At 43.4% G+C, this 21,293-nt stretch overlaps 1 protein-coding gene across 1 annotated transcript in view; it reads left to right on the top strand.

Annotated features, from left to right (window-relative positions):
- The window catches only part of cubn (cubilin (intrinsic factor-cobalamin receptor)), a 74,618-nt gene that overhangs the window by 10,899 nt on the left and 42,426 nt on the right, over positions 1 to 21,293 (top strand). The window contains exons 9-27 of the mRNA XM_015954833.3: positions 869 to 1,000; positions 1,222 to 1,317; positions 1,492 to 1,616; positions 1,977 to 2,169; positions 2,269 to 2,387; positions 2,588 to 2,822; positions 2,908 to 3,089; positions 7,710 to 7,872; positions 8,724 to 8,914; positions 9,414 to 9,570; positions 10,536 to 10,711; positions 10,911 to 11,076; positions 11,364 to 11,589; positions 17,380 to 17,510; positions 19,105 to 19,294; positions 19,548 to 19,708; positions 19,867 to 20,048; positions 20,359 to 20,515; positions 20,992 to 21,182. Coding sequence (XP_015810319.3) covers positions 869 to 1,000; positions 1,222 to 1,317; positions 1,492 to 1,616; positions 1,977 to 2,169; positions 2,269 to 2,387; positions 2,588 to 2,822; positions 2,908 to 3,089; positions 7,710 to 7,872; positions 8,724 to 8,914; positions 9,414 to 9,570; positions 10,536 to 10,711; positions 10,911 to 11,076; positions 11,364 to 11,589; positions 17,380 to 17,510; positions 19,105 to 19,294; positions 19,548 to 19,708; positions 19,867 to 20,048; positions 20,359 to 20,515; positions 20,992 to 21,182 — 3,173 coding nt within the window. The remainder of the gene's footprint in view (positions 1 to 868; positions 1,001 to 1,221; positions 1,318 to 1,491; positions 1,617 to 1,976; positions 2,170 to 2,268; positions 2,388 to 2,587; positions 2,823 to 2,907; positions 3,090 to 7,709; positions 7,873 to 8,723; positions 8,915 to 9,413; positions 9,571 to 10,535; positions 10,712 to 10,910; positions 11,077 to 11,363; positions 11,590 to 17,379; positions 17,511 to 19,104; positions 19,295 to 19,547; positions 19,709 to 19,866; positions 20,049 to 20,358; positions 20,516 to 20,991; positions 21,183 to 21,293) is intronic.

Genomic DNA, 21,293 nt, shown 5'->3' with positions numbered 1-21,293 from the left:
TTTACTAGTTATTTACATGCCTTTTGTTTAGTTAACCTCTAACTACTCTTCTTGTGGTTATCCACCTGCCTTTTGTTTAGCTAACCACTAACTAGTCTTCTACTGATTATCTGCCACCTTTTTGTTTAGCCAACCACTAACTAGTCTTCTATTGGTTATCTACCAACTCTTTGTCAAGCTAACCACCAATAACTAGTTATTTACTGGTTATCTACCAGTTTTGTCATGTAGCTAACCACTAACTAGTCTTCTACTGGTAATCTACCTGCCTTTCGTTCAACTAATTACTAAATAATCTTCTACTGGTTATCCACCTGCCTTTTGTTTAGGTAATAACTAACTAGTCTTCTACTGGTTATATACCTATTTTTTCTTTAGCCAACCACTAACTAGTCTTCTACTGGTTATCCACCTGCCTTTTGTTTAGCTAACCACTAACTAGTCTTCTACTGGTTATCCACCTGCCTTTTGTTTAGGTAATAACTAACTAGTCTTCTACTGGTTATATACCTATTTTTTTCTTTAGCCAACCACTAACTAGTCTTCTACTGGTTATCCACCTGCCTTTTGTTTAGCTAACCTCAAGCGAGTCTTCTACTGGTTATTGACCTGCCTTTTGTTTAGTTTACCTCTAACTAGTCTTGTACTGGCTATCTACCTGTCTTTTCTTTAGCTAACCTCTAACTAGTCTTTTACTGGTTATTTACCTGCCTTTTGTTTAGCTAACCTGTCACTAGCCTTCTGGTTATCTACCTGTCTTTTATTTAGCTAACCTCTCACTAGTCTTCTCATTATCTACCTGTCTTTTGTTTAGCTAACCACTAACTAGTATTTTACTGGTTATTTACCTGCCTTTCCTGTGTTTCAGGCTGGCAGGGTAACGGCTACAGCTGTCAGGATGTGAATGAGTGTTTGACCAATAATGGTGGCTGCTCCATCACTCCAATGGTTCAGTGTCTTAACACCATGGGTTCCTTCCACTGTAGCTCCTGCCCTGCTGGTATGTCTGAACTCTAGTCACAAATATAGAATCACGACTGGTTTTTGACATCCATGATCTTTATCTAATGTTTTTGACCTTTTCTCACCGTTTAGACAAAGTATAGTCCTGCATCTCTGCTTTTGTGCAGAAGCTTTTAACAACTATATCTCATCTCATGCAGATAAAACCATCTGTGCTGTTTGATTTTAGTTTGAGTTCTTGTTTTTGTGTCTGTGTAGGTTATGAGGGAGATGGGAGAACATGCACACCAGTTAATATCTGCTCTTCCAACAATGGAGGCTGTCACCCATTAGCTACTTGCTCTTCTAACCAAGGTAAGACCAACAAGCTGGTAAAGGTAAAGGGTTTCAATTTTTGTGAGAACTGTGTTTAGAAAAATCACCCCAATGTGTAACAATAATTGAGTGTGAATGCAGTTTTAAATGTGTGCACAAGACGACATGATACTGCATTTTCTCCTTGTGTTCCTGGGATTAAACCACCACCAGGTTCCAGCTTCCCAGTATGCACCTGCCCACCAGGATACAGTGGTAATGGTTACGGCCCGACTGGTTGCTCTCAGATTAGTGACCGCTGTCAAACAAACAACCCTTGTGTCAACGGAGAGTGTGTGGTAAGAGTTCGGGACAGCCATGTTGGCATCAGCACAAACACCTCAACTACAATTCAAAAACAAGAATTATGAGGCTTCTAGAACAGAAGATTTCCCCTTTTCCTTTCCCCCCTCTGCTCTGTTGATTTCTGTGGCACTGAGACGGCGTCTAGAAATGTGGAAAATGTTTTGGCGAACATTGAAATACATTTTCATGTATCACTGACTATGTATACCTGCTGTGTAAGGAGGTGTAGACATTGTTGATCTTTTTCAGGTTTTGTGTTGTATTCTTGGCAGTAGACAGGGCCATATGACGCATTAGAGTCATGTTTCGGCTCTATAGCCTCACAATCATATGCTGGATTTTGTTGGTCGCAGAGCACTGCTAGCCCTCCTGGGTACCTTTGTATCTGCAACTCCGGATGGCAAGGTCCAAACTGTGACCAGAACATCAACGAATGCCTGAGTAACCCCTGTCAGAATGGAGGAACCTGTACTGATGGCATCAATGGATTCACATGCACCTGCACTTCCCAGTGGACCGGTTTGTTCTGCCAGACTCCGCAGCAAGGTACCAGAACCAGACAGGATGGGAAGAGCAGAAATAGGCTGGACCAAAGCACATGTGTCCGGTCTGATCCTCTGGACTAACTGTGACTGTTTGTGGCAGAATGTGGAGGCCAGCTCACCGGTCCTGCTGGTTCATTCAGTTACCCGAACACCCCGGGTCACGATCAGTATGATCACCAGGTCAGCTGTGCTTGGGTGATCCGCACAGATCCAGAGAAGGTTAGTCCTCCTGCCCCAGCTCTATAACCTAAATCACCTTGTTTAAATTTTAGAGCAGCAAAGATGATTCAGCTGGTTTCACTAGTGCTGTCATGTGGTGTCGAACTCAAACGTGCAACTAGAGGAAACAGAAACGTGTACCAGAAGCTTTAGTTTATACTTCAAATGTTGCTTTCATTTTTATTTTCTCTTTTCTCCAGATTCTTCGCATCACTTTTCCTTTCTTTGACCTTGAGAACAGCGCCAGCTGCAACTTTGACTTCCTTCAGATCCATGATGGCGACAGCGCCTCTGCTTACATGATTGGGAAATACTGTGGCCGAAACAATCCGCCAGACCTTTTCAGCTCACACAATTCTTTATACTTTTGGTTTCGATCCGATCATTCTATCAGCGCTGGAGGCTTCACGGTGGCTTGGCAGTCACAGGACCCAGGTGGGGGCTTTATTCTGAACTTGCTGACTCTATAAAAGACGTCACACACAAGCTTGACTTTCTTTGTTTAAATCTTCTTTTTTAGTGTGTGGAGGTGAACTCTCTGCAGCCTACGGAAGCATAAACTCACCTGGTTACCCTGGAAACTACCCCCCTAACAGAGACTGCTACTGGAATGTGATAGTACAGCCAGGCCTTCTGATTACGTTTGCATTTGGTACCTTAAGTCTTGAACACCATCCTGACTGCAGCTTTGACTTCCTAGAGGTAGGAACAGCCGATGCCTCTTCTGTCCTGTTGATCAATGAATTGGAGAACATTTCATTGCATGAATGTGTGTGTGAATGGATGAATGATACACTGTAGTGTAAAGCGCTTTGGAGTCCTTACTCTGAGAGGCGCTATACAAGTGCGGGTCATTCAAAATGACTTAATCTTTCTGTGTTTTTTATGTAAATTTACTGTCTGTAACTACAGGACGAGGCCTAACCCGGTAAAAACAGTCACATCAAATAGCAGCAACATAAATGTTCATTTTGAAAATTTCAGGACATTTTTTAACTTTTCATGACTGATTGTTTATGAATCCATCTTTCTTTGTAGATAGCGTCATATTTAGCAACCAAGGGGTCACATGCATTTGAGCAACACTTTCAACTTAGCAAGTTACATTTTTGTATTTGTAATTTAGAATAAAAGCTGTGTGTGCATGTGTGTGTGCGTGTGTGTGTGCATGTTTGTGGTCATGTGTTTGTGTGTGTGTGCGTGCGTGTGTGTGTGTGTGTGCGAGCGTGCGTGCGTATGTGTGTGCGTGTGTGCATGTGTATATGTGTTAATGTGCAAGTGTGTGTGCATGTATGAGTATGTGTGTGTGTGTTAATGTGCCAGTGTGTGCGTGTATCTGTGCGTGCGTGCATATGTGTGTGTGTTAATGTGCCAGTGTGTGGGCGTGCATGTGTGCGTGCGTGCATATGTGTGTGTGTTAATGTGCAAGTGTGTGTGTGCGTGCGTGATTATGTGTGTGTGTTTGTTGATGTGCCAGTGTGTGGGAGTGCATGTGTGTGTTAATGTGCAAGTGTGTGTGTGCGTGCGTGATTATGTGTATGTTAATGTGCCAGTGTGTGGGCATGCATGTGTGCGTGCATGCGCGTGTGCGTGTTAATGTGCAATTGTGTGTGCGTTTGTGCGTGATTATGTGTGTGTGTGCATGCGTGTGTGATTTTCTATGAGCCAAGCAAGGTGTGAGGGTGGGTGTGGGTCCTATTCAGCCAGAGTTTCGGGTGAGCTCATTGTGAAACCTGGCCCCGCCCTATCATGTGAATTCCTGAGATCAGATGGCCCAGGATATGCGTGGGCGTTGAGGCATCTGGGAAGGGATATCAAAACTGGATTATAGATGGCAGACAGTTGGCTGAATAGGACCCGCACCCACCCTCACACCTTGGCTCATAGAAGATCTTCAGGGGGTCTTTTGTTCCCTCTTCGGGGGGAAACTCCCACTGGGTTTAAATCTGGGACTCTCCACCATTTGACCTCAGAACTGAAGAAGCCTCTCGGATGAGAGGTGAAACGTCTTCAAGCAACTCAAAGAAGTCCAGACACTTTTCTTTCAAGCTCATTAGACTACAGTCAATAAGATTATTAATCCTCCTTCTGGTCTTCCTGCTGAGATGTCATCTTTAGCCAAATGTGAGGAATTTGCATCTTACTTTAACAGTAAAATTGTGAACATTAGGCAGAATATTTCTAGATCCAATTATGACCTCATACAACAGCACTCCAGTACCGCACTCTGTACTATGACTCATTTCGAGCTTTTAAATGGTAAAGCACTAGATATCCTGATTAAACAACTAAAATCGTCCACTTGCTGCCTGGATCCTATTCCAACAATCTTTTTTAAAAATATTTTCCCCTGTGTCAAATCTGATGTTTTAGAAATCATTAATTTGTCACTTCAATCAGGAATGTTTCCCAGCGCGCTAAAAATAGCCGTCATTAAACCCTTGTTAAAAAAGAGTGGCCTTGATCCAACTGCATGCTTTCGTTCTTTTTAAACACAGAAACAGTTTTGTTTACCTGTTTTGTAGCTGCAGTTTCGCCAACTGCGTTCTCCAATTATAGACGATCTCAAACTTACCGTTTCTTAGTAAACTTCTGGAGAAAGCAGTTTTTATTCAGATCAGTCGTTACCTTATATCAAACAACATCTTTGTTACTTACCAGTCTGGTTTTCGCAGTAACCACAGCACAGAGACAGCTCTCATTAAGGTTGTTAATGACCTACACATAAGCACGGACTCTGGCAAAGTAACTGTTCTTGTCCTTCTGGACCTTAGTGCTGCATTTGATACAGTTGATCATGACATTTTGTTAGAGAGGTTAGAACACTGGGTTGGTTCCCCCGGTCCCGTTCTTAGTTGGTTCCAAACATACCTTAGAGATAGGCAGTCATTTATGTCAGTTGGGGGGTTTAACTCTAAAAAATTAGTAGTTACTTGTGGTGTTCCTCAAGGTTCTATCCTTGGTCCGCTATTATTCAACCTGTACATGCTTCCTCTTGTGCATTGTTCAGAGGCACAATATTAATTATCATAATTATGCAGATGACCTGCAGTTAAATATTTCATTGTCTTCTGGTAATACAGCTCCTCTTCACTCTCTTATACAATGTATCAAGGATATGGATGCCTGGATGTCTGCACATTTCTTACAATTAAATCAAGACAAGACAGAAATTCTGGTATTTGGTCCGAACGCACAGAGACAGACAGTGGTAGACTTTCTCGCCTCTCTGTCTCTTAAATGTAAAAATGAAGCACGAAACTTGGGTGTATTTTTAGACAGTAACCTGAATAAAAAAAAATACACATTAATCATACAACTAAAATAGCATTTTTTCATTTACGTAACATTTCTAAAATCAAACATTTCGTCTCAAGAACTGACCTCGAAAAGCTAATCCATGCATTCATAACCAGCAGTCTCGATTACTGTAATGGTCGTTTAATTGCCCTTCCTCAGTACGCTATTTACAGACTGCAACTGATTCAGAATGCGGCTGCTCGTGTTCTGACTGGTACAAAGAATTCTGAACACATTACTCCTGTTTTAAGATCTCTGCATTGGCTACCAGTTGAAAAACAAATTGATTTTAAAATCCTACCGCTTGTATATAAAGCTCTCAATGGCCATGCACCACAATGTATTACAGATATGCTAGTACCTTATACACCGGGCAGAACACTCTGGTCTGCAGGTCAGGGCGATCTGGTGATACCACGTACACGTTCTAAGTCAGGGGAGGCTGCCTTCAGTGTCTATGCACCTAAGATCTGGAATACTCTGCCTTTAGAGAAGAGGGAAGCAGCTACAACAAATATTTTTAGGAGAAATTTGAAAACCTTTTTATTTGAACAAACATATGGCTAGGTTGTTTCATTTCTAATTTATGTCCTCATTTCATAGAGATGGTTTTATTCATAAATAAGTTCTTACAATTATGTTTTATGGCTGTGCATGGATGTATGTGCAAATGCGTGTATAAATGTTTGTGTGCATGTGTGTGTGTGTATGTATATGTGTGTGTGCATGTTTGAATGTATAGATTTTAGTTTCATGTGTATATTTTAATATGTAAACACCGATCGTTTTTAAGGGTGTACATATTTTATAATTGTTTGTTTTATTTAGTCTCTTTTACTGTTAAGCACATTGAGTTGTTGTCGTACAGGAAATGTGTTCTATAAATAAAGTCATTCATTCATTCATTCCAACAAGTGAGCTCCAGGCCGTCCTCTCCCCGGCCTTCTCCACCAGCTCCTCCGGCAGGACCCCAAGGCGCTCCCGGACCAGATTGGAGATGTAACCTCTCCAACGTGTCCTGGGTCGACCCGGGGGCCTCCTGCTGGCAGGACATGCCCGAAACACCTCCCCGGGGAGGCGTCCAGGAGGCATCCTGACCAGATGCCCAAACCACCTCAACTGACTCCTTTCGATCCGGAGGAGCAGCGGTTCTACTCCGAGTCCCTCCCGAATGTCCGAGCTCTTCACCCTATCTCTAAGGCTGAGCCCGGCCATCCTACGGAGGAAACTCATTTCGGCCGCTTGTATCCGCGATCTCGTTCTTTCGGTCATTACCCAAAGCTCATGACCATAGGTGAGGATTGGGACGTAGATCAACCGGTAAATCGAGAGTCTGGCTTTCTGGCTCAGCTCCCTCTTCACCACGACAGATCGGCTCAGCGTCCGCATCACTGCAGACGCCGAACCAATCCGCCTGTCGATCTCCCGATCCCTCCTACCCTCACTCGTGAACAAGACCCCGAGATACTTAGACTCCTCCACTTGAGGTAGGACCTCTCCCCCAACCCGGAGTTAGCAAGCCACCCTTTTCCGGTCGTGAATAAGTGTATGTGTTAATGTGCAAGTGTGTGTGCACGTGCATGCGTGAATATGTGTGTGTGTGTGTGTGTGTGTGTGTGTGTGTGTGTTTGTGAAATATCTCATGAACCATGAAACAGATTTGAGTGAAACTCTCAGACCACAACCTCTACATTAACATTAAAGGCTGGTTGGAGTCAACCCAGTTCAAAATGGCTGCCTCAGCTAATCATCAATATAAAATATCTTTAGCTGAGTTCAGGCGTGTTTGTAGCCGTCCTTCATCCTCTGAGTGATAATAGACCCTGACAAGCTAAAACTCCATCATGATGTCTGACTGCAGCTTTCTAACGGGCATGGTTCTGAGAAGCCATGACTCGAAGGGCTCCATGTGCATGAACACATACCAGACACTGATCCGGTTCTTCTTGTGTTTGGTTTCCTCCAGATGGTTCTAGCTTATCCTAGTCCGTTTATTGGTTTTTGTGGTGTAACATATTTTAGATTCGAGATGGCCTTTTACCCGAGGATCCAGTACTTGGGAAGTTCTGCACCACTGCATCTCCGCCCCCTCTCCAAACAACTGGCCCGAGTGCATGGATCCACTTCCATTCAGACTTCAGTGTGTCTGACAGAGGCTTCCACATCACCTACACAACATCACCAAGTAGGTATCACATCCCTCCTCCTCAGCAGGAGAACACAGAAATCAGCATCAGACAAGACCGGGTCCATGTTACCGGACATCGTACCAGAACAGGGACATTTTTATAAATGTGTTGTACTTCTGCCAGTCTGACTTTATTCATCCTCCATTAGTGTGTTGCAACAAAGAGACTTTGTTTTATCATATCATTTAAAAGCAAATATAAAGAAAAATTTTAATGAAAAAAAATTTTTTTTTTTTTACTGGGTGGTGGTTAGGGTTAGTAGTAATAGTTAATAATAATAATTTACAGTAAAACATCCCTGGCCATCAAGAAGACATAAACGCCACAGCCGGTCCTGGGCCTCCTGCCAGTGGGACGTCTGTGGGAGGCGTCCATCTATATGCAGCAGTTCTCAAGGACCTCTATCCAGTATGTTGTAGACTAGAGGTTCCTCTGCTCCAGCAGGTGATTAACAGGCTTCTGCAGAGCTAGAAGACCTGCTGATCGGGTGATTAATCTACTGGATCAGCTGTGACGCGGCAGAGAAAGATGTCTCAAATCAGAGTTTCCTCTGAAAAAGGAAGATGATGCAGAGGTCTTCAAATAGAAAAAGTAGATCAGCCCAAATACAAAGGAAATGGAGGAACTGGTGCTCATCCTTCCCATCCTAAATGTTAGCAAATGTGGAAATGAGATCAGTTGACCTTTAACCTTTATCTAATTCGACTGCTATGGATTGAATCGTTTTTTTGAACATGAACTGAACTGGTGATTTCCTGGTTAGAACCGGAGGCGGTACGTTAAACACTCATTTGGATTTACGAAGAGGTGTGTGTTCCAACGCTGGGATGTGTTTTCTGACCTTCAGGTGACACCGGCTGTGGAGGTACATTTACTGACAGTGAGGGCATCATCATCTCTCCCAACTGGCCCAATAACTACGCCCACAACCGCCAGTGTATCTATCTGATCCGGTTACCTCTGAATGAAAAGGTGGCGCTTAACTTCACCCATATGGATTTGGAGAACCACGGCCAATGCTCTTTTGACTATGTAGAGGTAAGAACACCTGTATCAGTCTCTACCCAGTCAGGAGCACAAACTGGGAGAGGTGATTCCAGCAGACCAAGCAGAAATGTGGACGTTAATCTGTAGTCTGCTTCAGGTTAAACATTCATGTTCTTACATTTAGTCTAAAGTGGCTTTCTGATGGAGATGTTCTTCAGTCTGTGCTGTTCATGACCACCTGACCAGCTGTGGGTGAGGGTCTGCTGTGTTCTTGAATGACGTGCCTCAGATCTGGACCACTGTGCTGCACGGTCTGCACAGACGAGCTGAGCAGGGGCGGTGAAATGTAAAACCAAGCAGGAGAACATTGTTCCACATTGTCCTGAACATCTTGACGGGTTACATGATGTACAGCTAATGTTCTTTTACCATCACCTGTCCTTTGTTTGGGGCTCCTGACGAGCTCAGCCTGGCCTTGTGACCTCCATCAGTGAGGACACTGCTCATTTTATTTAAATTTAAACTTAATTTTTCTCCATGTTCTGTCCAGGTACGAGATGGGAGAATGGAAACCGATGCTCTGATAGGGAAGTATTGTGGCAGTTCCCTACCAGCTCCCATTGTCTCTTCGTCCAACTTTCTATGGATTCGCTTCAAATCAGACAGTTCGGTTAGTCGCGCTGGCTTCAGGGCTGTCTACGCTGTCGGTGAGAACATTTATCATGTGACACTGTCTTTTAAAACTCCACTAACAGTGAAGGTGTGGTGAAAGTTCACGAACGTGTGAGGTTAACCTTGAGTTTTAGGTCTAGTAGGACAATTTGTGTCTTTCAAAATTGAAAAGTGGTGAGGAACTGTGATTGTTTTAATGGCACTTCAGAAAAATTGTATATTTTTTAATGAGGAGGACTTATTCTTTTATTTTGAGTGAAAGTTAGTTTTGTCCTCATCCTTCTTCTTCAGTGGAGTTGCCCAGGTTTTACTTGTAGGGCTGTGGCAAATGATTGTTTTGTGTATTCATCTTTCTCTTAAAGTGGTCCTCCACTGAGAAATCATTTTTACTTATTATTTTTGAAAACGATCAGCCACTCTGGGCCTTTCATGCAGGCTGAACGTGAAAGTAGCCTCCTGCATTAGCTTTTAAAGGAGAATAGACGGTGAGATTCTAGAATTTTGAAAATCCTGATAGATCTACGTCATGCTATCTTCATGAACTCGACTGCACGGTGGCGCAGTGGTTAGCACTGTTGCCTCGCAGCATGAAGGTCGCAGGTTCGAAACTCGGCTGCGGCCTTTCTGCGTAGAGTTGCGTGTTCTCCCCATGCATGCGTGAGTTTCCTCCGGGTACTCCGGTTTCCCCCACAGATCACAACATGCCCTATAGGTTATAGATTGTAAATCGCTTTGGATAAAGGCGTCTGCTAAATGAATAATCCCACTGATTTATCATTTTCAAAAACAGGAAAAAGAAACATCAAATGGTTTAATCATATAAAAGAAACAGTCATATGACATATGGTTGGGGTTTTACACTATTGACTGATTCGATGGGTGGTGCAAGCACACATTAGGTCATAAATAGTTTTAATAGTTAAAATATATGTCAGATTTTAGTCTAAAAACTAAATAGTTCAGATTAATATGAACATAATGATGATTTCCTGTTCTCCAGCTTGTGGAGGAACATTATCTGGAACTGGACACTTCCAGTCCCCCTACTACCCTAACCCCTATCCCCACAACAAGGTGTGTGAGTGGGTGGTCACCCAGCCCGAGGGCTACGTCGTCACCCTGAACTTCCTGGCTTTTGACATCGAGGGCAGCTCCTGCAGTTTTGACTTTGTTGAGGTGAAAACAACTAAGTCCATTTTTACTCACATCAACATGTTAAATCAGTTCAGCATGTTTTTGTTTTCTTCACTTTATAAATATAAATAACGACTCAGCTTGACTTGTACATAGCCTTCGTGTTACTTCACTCAGGAAGATGTGTAGGACACATTTCAGACAAAGGATGGACTTGTCATTGGTGTTTTGATTCTTCCAGGTCAGGGACGGATCTTCTCCCAGCTCTCCCCTACTGGGGAGATTTTGTGGTATTGCGATTCCTCCTGTTCTCCAGTCCTCACAGAGATCCATGTACATCCAGTTCAGGACTGACTCGTCGGTCAGCAACCACGGATTTGAAGCAGCTTATGACTCCGCTATAGAGGGTGAGAAACGTCCGTGTTGACCAGAGAGCTCACATGAGGTTTCCTCAGGCAGACAAAAAGAACACGTTTTGTCTGTTAGAAAGTTTCATTTGCCCAAAATCAAATTCTGGATGAAAAAAAAAAGGATACAGAACATGAATTAATATGAATTTGTTGCTTATATGAAGTAGAACTATTTTAAATGAAGATAAAGAGTAATAATAAGTAGTAAGTAAACACGTGACTTAGGTTAAAGCTTTCTTTGGACCCTTTAAAACCAACTGATGTGTGTTATTTCCTTGTTGCAGGCTGTGGGGACACCATGACGACTCCTTCAGGCACCATCAGAAGTCCCGGTCACCCCAACAACTATCCCCATGGAGCTAATTGTACCTGGTACATTAGTGTCACACCAGGGAACCTAATCCGGTTGTCGTTTGATTCATTCAACCTGGAATACCATACTAACTGTAATTATGATTACCTTGAAGTATACGACAACGGCACGGTGCAGACTGGAAACAAGATCGGCAGGTACTACACCCACTTACTCAGACATGTAGGCCTAGTCCAGTGGAAGCAGCTGTAGACAGGCTAACTTGGGATTTTGGTCTTGGTGATAGCTGGTGTCTAATCCAAAAACCCAAGAATATGCTCACGTTTCTACTTTTCTACATTTACTTGGATAAACAGTTTTCTATCATGTCAAACTATCACACCTCTTCGTTAATTATACAACAATTCCCTAATAGTAATAAGTGTTTACACACCTGAAACGTTCTACTAGATGGCACCTAAACACTTTATTGCTCAAAGACTCAGAGTTGACATCTATGATTCAGAGGGACTCTCCGTAAATATCTCCGTCAACATTACGGGAAACAGGAAAGACAGCACAGAGAAGATTACATCATGTTCTGTTTGTACCCTTCATAAACCAACGGACCATCATCTAAATAAGAAAATTACCTAGGATTAAAGAATCATCGCACATATTCTCCAAAAACCCACATGATGCAACAATAACGGAACTCGGAACTAAACTAAACCTTACAAAAGAAAACACAGTTCACTGAAACATCAAACATCAGCATCATCCGGTGTAGGGTTGCATGGTGGAACAGTTGGAAGCACTGTTGCCTTGCAGAGAGAGGGTTGCAGGTTTGAATCTTGGCTGTGGCCTTTGTGCGTGGAGTTGGCATTTCCCCAGGAACTCTAGTTTAGTCCCACATACACAAAGTGTGCATATCAAGTTATTTGGGGACTAACTTTTCCTTTTTCCATTTATTTAAACAAACACCTTTTCTATTAATAACTGTTTCTGTTCTGATGTTAGGGAGCATTTATTAATCTTTTTGGGTATGAAAGTGTCCTGGTGGAATTGTACAAATGGAGTCTGTCCCATCTACCCACCAATCAAAGAACTTTAGGGAGTCCTAAAGTTGTGGAAGTGGTCCCGCTTTTCCACCTATTGAATGATTATCATTTATTTATTCTTCTTTTGCTACTTACTTAGGAAAAGTCCCACAACATGCACACGGCACATTGTCCATCCATCCATCCATTTTCATCCGCTTATCCAGAGTCGGGTCGCGGGGGCAGCAACCTAAGCCGAGACGCTCAGACTTCCCTTACCCCAACCACTTGGGCCAGCTCTTCCGGGGCAATCCCAAGGTGTTCTCTAGCCAGCCAAGAAACATAGTCCCTCCAGCGTGTCCTGGGTCTTCCCTTGGGTCTCCTCCCGGTTGGACGTGCCCGGAAAATCTCACCAGGGAGGCGTCCAGGAGGCATCCTGAGCAGATGCTTGAGCCACCTCAACTGGCTTCTCTTGATATGGAGGAGCAGCAGGTCTACTCCGAGCCCCTCCCGGATGACCGAGCTTCTCACCCAATCTCTAAGGGAGAGCCCACCCACCCTGCAGAGTAAACTCATTTTGGCCGCTTGTATCTGCAATCTCATTCTTTCAGTCACTACCCAAAGCTCATGACCATAGGTGAGGGGAGGAATGTAGATCGACCAGTAAATCAAGAGCTTTGCCTTCTGACTCAGCTCTCTCTTCACAACGACAGACCGGTACAATGCCCGCGTCACTGCAGATGCAGAACCAATCCACCTATCGATCTCACGCTCCGTCTTTCCCTCACTTTTGAACAAGACCCTGAGATACTTAATCTTCAATGTAGCTCTACAACCTCTGGTCACTTTGCTTCCTTTGAACTGCAGCTGATTAAAGTCGGGCGTAAGGACCCGTTCTACTGTGCTGTGGTCTATCGTCCACCTGGTCCAAACAGTTCTTTCCTTCAGGAGTTTAGTGACTTTCTATCCTCCCCTGTGAAGCTGTCCAGACTGGTGATTGTTGGCGACTTTAACATCCACGTTGATGATCCCTCTGATCACTTTGCCATGAATTTCTCCAGCCTTATGGACTCCTTCAGCTTTACCCAGCATGTTTCTGGCCCCACACACACCAGGGGGCACACTCTAGACCTTGTTTTTACCCTGAGTCTAAATGCTGACAGTGTTTGTCCTGAGGACATTTATATTTCAGATCACCATTGCATTTTCTTTAACTTGTCAGTTTCTGCGTCCCCACCTCCTGCTCGCCGTATGGTTAGTTCTCGTTTTCTTAATGAGAGCACAGCTAGCAATTTTTCTGCTGCTTTTGATCCACCCTGTTCTTCTGATAACGACCCAGATTCCTTAACTTCTCAGTTAAGAGACTGCCTCTCCATTCTGGACAACATCTGTCCTGTCAGAACCAGATCAGTTCCTGCAGTGAACCCTACTTCCTGGTTTAATGACAGCCTTCGCAGCCTGAAGCGCCAATGCAGAAAAATTGAGCGTTTGTGGAAGACAACCCATCTCCATGTCCATCTGCTGCACCTAAAGGATCTTCTGACATCCTTTAACTCTGCAGTCAGAGACGCTAGGGTTTCCTATTTCTCCAACCTGGTGTCCCAGAGCAAAGGGAACCCCAAGGCGCTGTTTAACACCATCAGCAGCATCGTCTCTCCTGCCTCTCCTACAGCCTCCATCCACTCTGTTGCAGACTGTGAGAACTTTCTGTCTTTCTTTGTGGACAAAGTCAATAAGGTTAGATCTAGCATCTCTCCTTCAGCCTTATCGCTGCCTCTCCCGACTCCAACCAGGCCCATCATCCTACATAGCTTTGCTTCTGTTTCTTTGCCTGAGTTAACCAAACTAGTTAACTCTATGAAGACCTCTGCATGCCCCCTCGACATCTTACCCTCATCTTTGTTTAAAAGTGCTTTTCAGTCCATCGGTCCCAGCGTGCTCTCCATTATTAATGCTCCTCTGGTTTCAAAGTCAAAGTCAAAGTCAAAGTCATTTATTGTCATATTCTCCACATGTGCAGGACATACAGAGAAATGAAATTAAGTTTAAGCACACACAATTCAAAGATCAGACATACGTGGGTAAGACACGTAAGACACGTGGGTAAGACACGTGGTCAGGTCCCTACTTACTTTAAGAACGCTGTAATCCACCTTCTTCTTAAAAAACCTAGTCTCGACCCCTCTCTCCATAGCAGCTTCAGACCCATCTCTAAACGTCCGTTCATTCCAAGATCTTGGAAAAGGTTGTGGCTAAACAACTCACAGCTGCTCTTGATGAACATAACATCTATGAAAGCTTCCAGTCAGGTTTTCGTAGAGCTCATTCTACTGAAACAGCTCTTCTTAGGGTCTCTAATGACCTTCTGACTCACAGTGATGCAGGGGACTGTTCTGTTCTGGTCCTGCTGGACCTGACTGCAGCCTTTGACACTGTTGACCATCACCTGCTACTGGAGAGGCTGAGAGACTGGGTAGGCCTATCAGGATCTGCTCTGGAGTGGTTCTCCTCTTATCTCTCTGAGCGCTCCTTTTCTGTGGCCGTCTCAAAGTTTAGGTCCTCCACAACCTCCCTTACCCATGGTGCCCCACAAGGTTATGTGCTGGGACCTCTGCTCTTCCTCCTCTATCTGCTCCCTCTTCAGCACATCCTGAGCTCTTTCAAAGCAATCTCCTACCATCTTTATGCAGATGACATCCAACTGTACATCTCCTTTAAGCCCCATGAGATGTCTAAGCTGCAGCTGTTACACACCTGCTTAGACTCTATTAAAACCTGCATGGCTGGGAGCTTTCTTCAGCTGAATGAAGATAAGACTGAGATCCTCATCTGTGCTCCAGACAAGCTGGTTCCCAAAGTCAGAGACTCTCTTGGTCAGTTTGCTTCTTACACCAAACCTTCCGTCAGGAATCTTGGCGTGACCTTTGACCCAGCTCTCACCTTAGATTCTCATGTCAGTTCTCTTGTTTGCTCTTCCTTCTTCCATCTCAGGAACATTGCTAAGCTGAGTCCCATTCTGTCTCGCTCTGAACTTGAGACAGTTCTCCACACCTTCATCTCCTCACACTTAGACTACTGTAACTCTCTTTTCACGTGTCTGAGCAGAACCTCCCTGAACCGTCTACAGGTGGTTCAGAATGCCTGTGCTCGGCTTCTGACCAAGTCCTCCAAACACACCCACATCACCCCGCTTCTCCTCCAGCTTCATTGGCTGCCAGTCAATGCCAGGGTTCATTTCAAGATCCTGGATGGTCTATAGGGCCTTACATGGACAAGCACCATCTTACATTGGTGATCTTCTTAGTCCCTACACCCCCAGCAGGTCCCTGAGGTCCAGTGATCAAAGCCTACTGGTTGTGCAGCACCAGGCTAAAGACCAAAGGTGACAGATCATTTGCTGCTGTGGCCCCCAGACTCTGGAACTCTCTCCCCCTGAGCCTGAGATCAGTGGACTCAGTTGTCTCCTTTAAAAAGCTGATTCTCATCCCAGCTGCTTGGCTGGAGATTACTGTCTGTTGAACCCAACAGGACTACATCATCTGCCAAAAGCAGAGACCTGATCATTAGTCCACCAAAATAGATCCCTTCAACACCTTGGCTGTGCCTACAAACCCCTGTCCTTAAAAGCTATGAACAGAATTGGCGATAAAGGGCAGCCTTGGTGGAGTCCAACTCTCACGGAAATGAGCTCGACTTACTGCTGGCAATGTGGACCAAGCTCTGACACCGGCCATACAAGGACCTAACTGCCCATATCAAAGGGGCTAGTACCCCATACTCCGTGAGTACCCCCACAAGGCCCCTTCATGGGACGCAGTCAAATGCGTTCTCCAAATCCACAAAACACATGTAGATTGGTTGGGCGAATTCCCACGCAAGCTCCAGGACCTCCCTAAGGGCATAGAGCTTTTGTTTTTTGTTTTGTTTACTTTTGTTGTACATGTACTATGTACGTGTCCTTTAGTTGTACTTGTACTTTAGGTGTACATGTACTTTTAGTTGTACATGTACTTTTAGTTGTACATGTACTTTTAGGTGTACATGTACTTTAGGTGTACATGTACTTTAGGTGTACAAGTACTTTAGGTGTACATGTACTTTTATGTGTACATGTACTTTTATGTGTACATGTTCTTTTAGGTGCACATGTACTTTAGTTGTACATGTACTTTTAGGTGTACATGTACTTTAGGTGTACTTGTACTTTAGTTGTACATGTTCTTTTAGGGGTACTTGTACTTTAGGTGTACATGCACTTTTAGTTGTACATGTACTTTTAGTTGTACATGTACTTTTAGGTGCACATGTACTTTAGTTGTACTTGTACTTTAGTTTTACATGTACTTTTAGGTTTACATACACTTTTAGTTGTACATGTACTTTTAGGTGCACATGTACTTTAGTTGTACATGTACTTTTAGGTGTACATGTACTTTAGGTGTACTTGTACTTTAGTTTTACATGTACTTTTAGGTGTACATACACTTTTAGTTGTACATGTACTTTTAGTTGTACATGTACTTGTACTTTAGGTGTACATGGACTTTTAGTTGTTTAGGGATCTATCAGCCTGGGCTCGAACCCACAACCTACTGATTACAGGGTGAGTCGTCACCCCCTTTTCACTATGTACAAAAAACAAAATAAATAGACTGCGACGGACTGGCAACCTGTCCAGACTGCTGGAGATAGGCACCAGCCCCCCGCAACCCTAGAATGAATGAGTGAAAAACAAATATTCATGAATTATTTATAGATTCTTTAGTTTGTCTTTCTACAAGTTTTATGCTCTCAGAACTGGCTCAGAAGTCTACCATTTGCACTCAAACACCACCAACTTTGGTTGAAAATGAAGGAACTATGTTGCCATATCTTTGGTCCCGTGACAGCTGGCTTTGGTTTCCATGAAGTGTTCTACTGCATCAGTAAAGTGGGGGAATGGTGAAGGTTTGTGTTTTCTATGTGCAGGTACTGTGGGCGTTCAGTGCCTCCATCCATCACAAGCTCTGACAACCAGCTGACGCTGTTGTTTGTGACCGACTCCAGTTTAAACACTGAAGGATTTTCTGCTAGTTATGTCTCTATAAATGCCACCACAGGTATGCAACAGACTTACAGAAGTGTGTTTGTGTGCACGTATGCATGTGTCAGCATGTGGATGTGTGTGATTTTAATAAAACTAGATGGCCACCTCATTTTATCAACTTTAGCAAACAACTGACCACATTAGCCTTTAAAAAGTAGAACATTTTTCAGATAAGGACATACTCCTTAGAGGTATCCAGGCCTTGATTATAGCTATCCGATAATTGATTTATACATAAATCACTCTGCTTAATGAGATTGTGTGGTGTGCTCTTTTCTTGTCAGTAAATTGATACCACCAGCGCTTTTACCACACTATCAAAAATATGCAGCTTCCTCATTTATACTGTTTCTTGACAAGAAATGAATGATTAGTCTGGAAAAAACAAACATATACTTCATTTAAACTGTAAACAAAATGAATTAACTTGAGATGTCACTTAATGTAGTTTAGAGATGGGTGTACCCTCATGTTCAAGGCCCCTTAATCAAGGGCATCAGCTCCTGCTATGGTCTTCCATAGCCAACCAGTCCTATGTTGGGGGCACAAAGCATCTCAAAGACCTGGGTGAAGTAAGTCTGGTGGAAATGTTCAACGGGAAACAGTTTAGGCTTGTTTTTAGCACCCCCTCGTGTCCGTTTGTAGAACCGAAAGCAACACCTGTCTCCTCGCTGTGCGTTCGTCTTTTTAACACATTAATCTAACAGCTGAAATGTCTCCCCAGCCTTCCTTAGTGTCTACAGGAGTGATTCATCACTAAATTAATCAAATCAGCTGTGTTCTTACAGAGCAGCCTGCCAATCTGAAGTTGCAAGTGGAATATTGTGGCCACATGGGGCGATAGGGGCTAGGTGGCCTGCCAATAACCCTGTAAAGGGTCATTTTAGCACATACTGGCTCAAGGGAATGAGTTAAAATTATGAAAAAGTTGCCAAGTATCCCTTTAACTGCAACAAAATAGGGAATCCAAGCCACCCTTCCAGATGAAGACCTGAGGAAGAGCTTGCAGAGCACCTGGTAGCTGAGTCCTTCCTCCATGGAACTGGCTTGGCTAAACCCGACAAAGCCACAGGATGAGACCGCAACAAGATGATTAGAGCCACTGAAAAAAACAAACAATGTATCAAGATATCAGATAGCATCGAATCGTCGACTCAATAATCGTAATCGAATTGAATCGTGAGACTAGTGAAGATTCACACCTCTACACACCACACACTGTCGAACCAGAACCGGTACATCCTGGATTTTATCACCATCTGTGGGGTCTCTGATATTTAAATTTAAATCTGATCATTCCTAATTTTTCTTTGAGAACCATGCAGGCCTTAAATGGCTGAATGGTACTGACTAACCTATGAACTTTGCATCAGGGAGCAGCAACATGAAACCAGAGATGTTTGAAAGAGTCAGGACTGGATGTTTGCGTAAATCCTGCACAACCTGATTTTAAACTGCAAGATAATCTCAACAATAAACAATAATCTAACATTTTCTAAATCAAATGGAGCTTTATTAGTGCATCACTTTGACACGCAAGGCCACACACAATAAAGGACATTTAAAACAAACACATTTGTGAAGACTAAACCGACCTTTGTCCTCAGACTGCGGTGGGACCTTCACCTCCTCTACAGGCTCTTTCAGCTCACCCAACTATCCACACAACTACCCAAACAGCAGAGATTGCATCTTTAAGATCATCGTTGAGATCAACATGCAGATTATGCTGAACTTCACAAGTTTTGACTTGGAGGGCTCACCTCCATCATGCAGCTTTGACTTTGTGGAAATAAGGTGAGGAAAGAATTAAAGAGGGTTTTATCTTTTCTGATAAAAAAAAGGTCATAAAATAAGTATATAGATATTTAAATTATCATAATTATTGTCTAATTAATGCATAACATTCCCGGTTTGGCTTTGTGGAGTATCGATACCCATCTCATCTGAGACATGGTGATTAAATGAAGCTGCTCTTCAGTCATTAATGATAATCTGCTTTATAGCTCAGGAGGATAAGGACACTTTCATTTACCTTTGATGTGTGCAGAGATGGCGGCTTTGAGACATCTCCTCTGATTGGTAAGTTCTGTGCCACTCAGAGGCCTCCAGTAATAGTGTCCCATAGCAACCGGATGTGGGTGAGGTTCCGCTCCGATGCTATAATCACACGCCCAGGTTTCAATGCCCACTGGGATGGAAGTCAGACAGGTATGGGCTTCATGTTTTTATGTTTACCTGCTTTGATCAGATTAGACTTAAGTAGACCAGGTGTTCATTCTGGATATGGGAAGAGGACAGTTGATATTTACTTTATTTACATTGGGAAGCAGAATGCATGTGGTATATTTTGTGTTTGCACCTTCTAGGCTGTGGAGGGACACTGACTTCTTCATCTGGAGGGTTTTCCTCACCAAACTACCCTCTGCCTTACCACCCTAACGCGGAATGCTACTGGACCATTAAGACCAGTCAAGGCAGCCAGCTCCTCCTCTCTTTTTCTGATTTTCACCTGGAGTCCAGCTCGTCCTGCTCATTTGATTATCTGGCGGTGAGTAATGAACATGTGGGTTCATGTACACAGCACAGGTTGTTGCCGAGCGTTTTGCTTCAGCGTTGTTCTTGGCTGGTAAGCTGGCTGCTCCCTCACGTTGTCCTTCATAACAGGAAGTCTTGACTCTTGCAGAGACCTCTCACTGTTTCTATAACACTAATGATTTACAGCTGCTGCCCCCTCCAGCAGAAGTGACTGCAATATGTTTGTGTGTCAGTGTTTCCTAAATCACATTTGTATGTGAATGGTATACACTGTTGTCATGCAGCTAATGTGAATTCATCATGTCGGTGTGACCGGTTTGCAGGTATATGATGGAAACAGCAGCAGTGCACCAGAACTGGCCAAACTGTGTGGAGCAGAACTCCCAAGCACCATCAACTCCTCCAGAAATCAGCTGTTCGTTAAACTTCGCACAGACAGCAGTGTCAATGCTGGAGGTTTCCTCGCGTCGTACAGCTCCAGTAGGAAAACACAACTATTCTTAGACAAGCCGACATGCTTTTTACACCTAACTGTAAAGATCTGAACCAGGTTTTTTTCCCCCAAACTGCTTTGAGAAGTGTCTTATAGTCCAGTTACTCGTGGAGTTTAAACACTCAGAGGAGATTAGCAGAAGGAATAATCCAGGTGAAGTTTAACAGTTATACATAAGAATCAGCTATAATTAACAAATTCAAATGCTTTTTTAATTTTCCCAAAACACATGATTTATAATCTTGTCTGTGTCAGACCTAACTCTGAAGTAGCTGCTTAGTGCTTTTCTTTATTCTGTCTAGTGCCGACACACCAACTACAGTCGACGTAGCAGTAACCACAACAGTTTTAAACCATCTCATTTGTTTGTTACTTCTTTATTAATGAGCACTAGAATGGTTTCAGTTGATGTATACATATTATTAGTTTATTTGGGGTGTGTGATGGTCTTGTTTGGTTTCAGAATGTGACAACGTACTGATCTCAGGCCAGCGCACAGGAGTGGTTGAGTCACCCAATTTTCCAAATAACTACCCAGTCAACTCCATGTGTAGCTGGACCATCCAGGTCAGCAGTGGAAACGTCATCAACTACACCTTCGCTGCCTTCCAGTTAGAGGGCATCTCCAGCTCCTGTAGTTTTGACTACATCCAGGTACAGGAAACCTGAAAGCACGGCACATGAAAGGAAAATATGCTGAAACTTTAAAATATATTTATCAAAGGTGGAAATTTAACAAGTTAATTCTGATAAAGTAGAAAAAAT

This window comes from Nothobranchius furzeri, chromosome 7 (assembly GCF_043380555.1).
Source record: "Nothobranchius furzeri strain GRZ-AD chromosome 7, NfurGRZ-RIMD1, whole genome shotgun sequence".
NCBI classification, from domain to species: Eukaryota; Metazoa; Chordata; class Actinopteri; order Cyprinodontiformes; family Nothobranchiidae; genus Nothobranchius; species Nothobranchius furzeri.
This window is presented reverse-complemented; position numbering and strand designations above follow the sequence as displayed.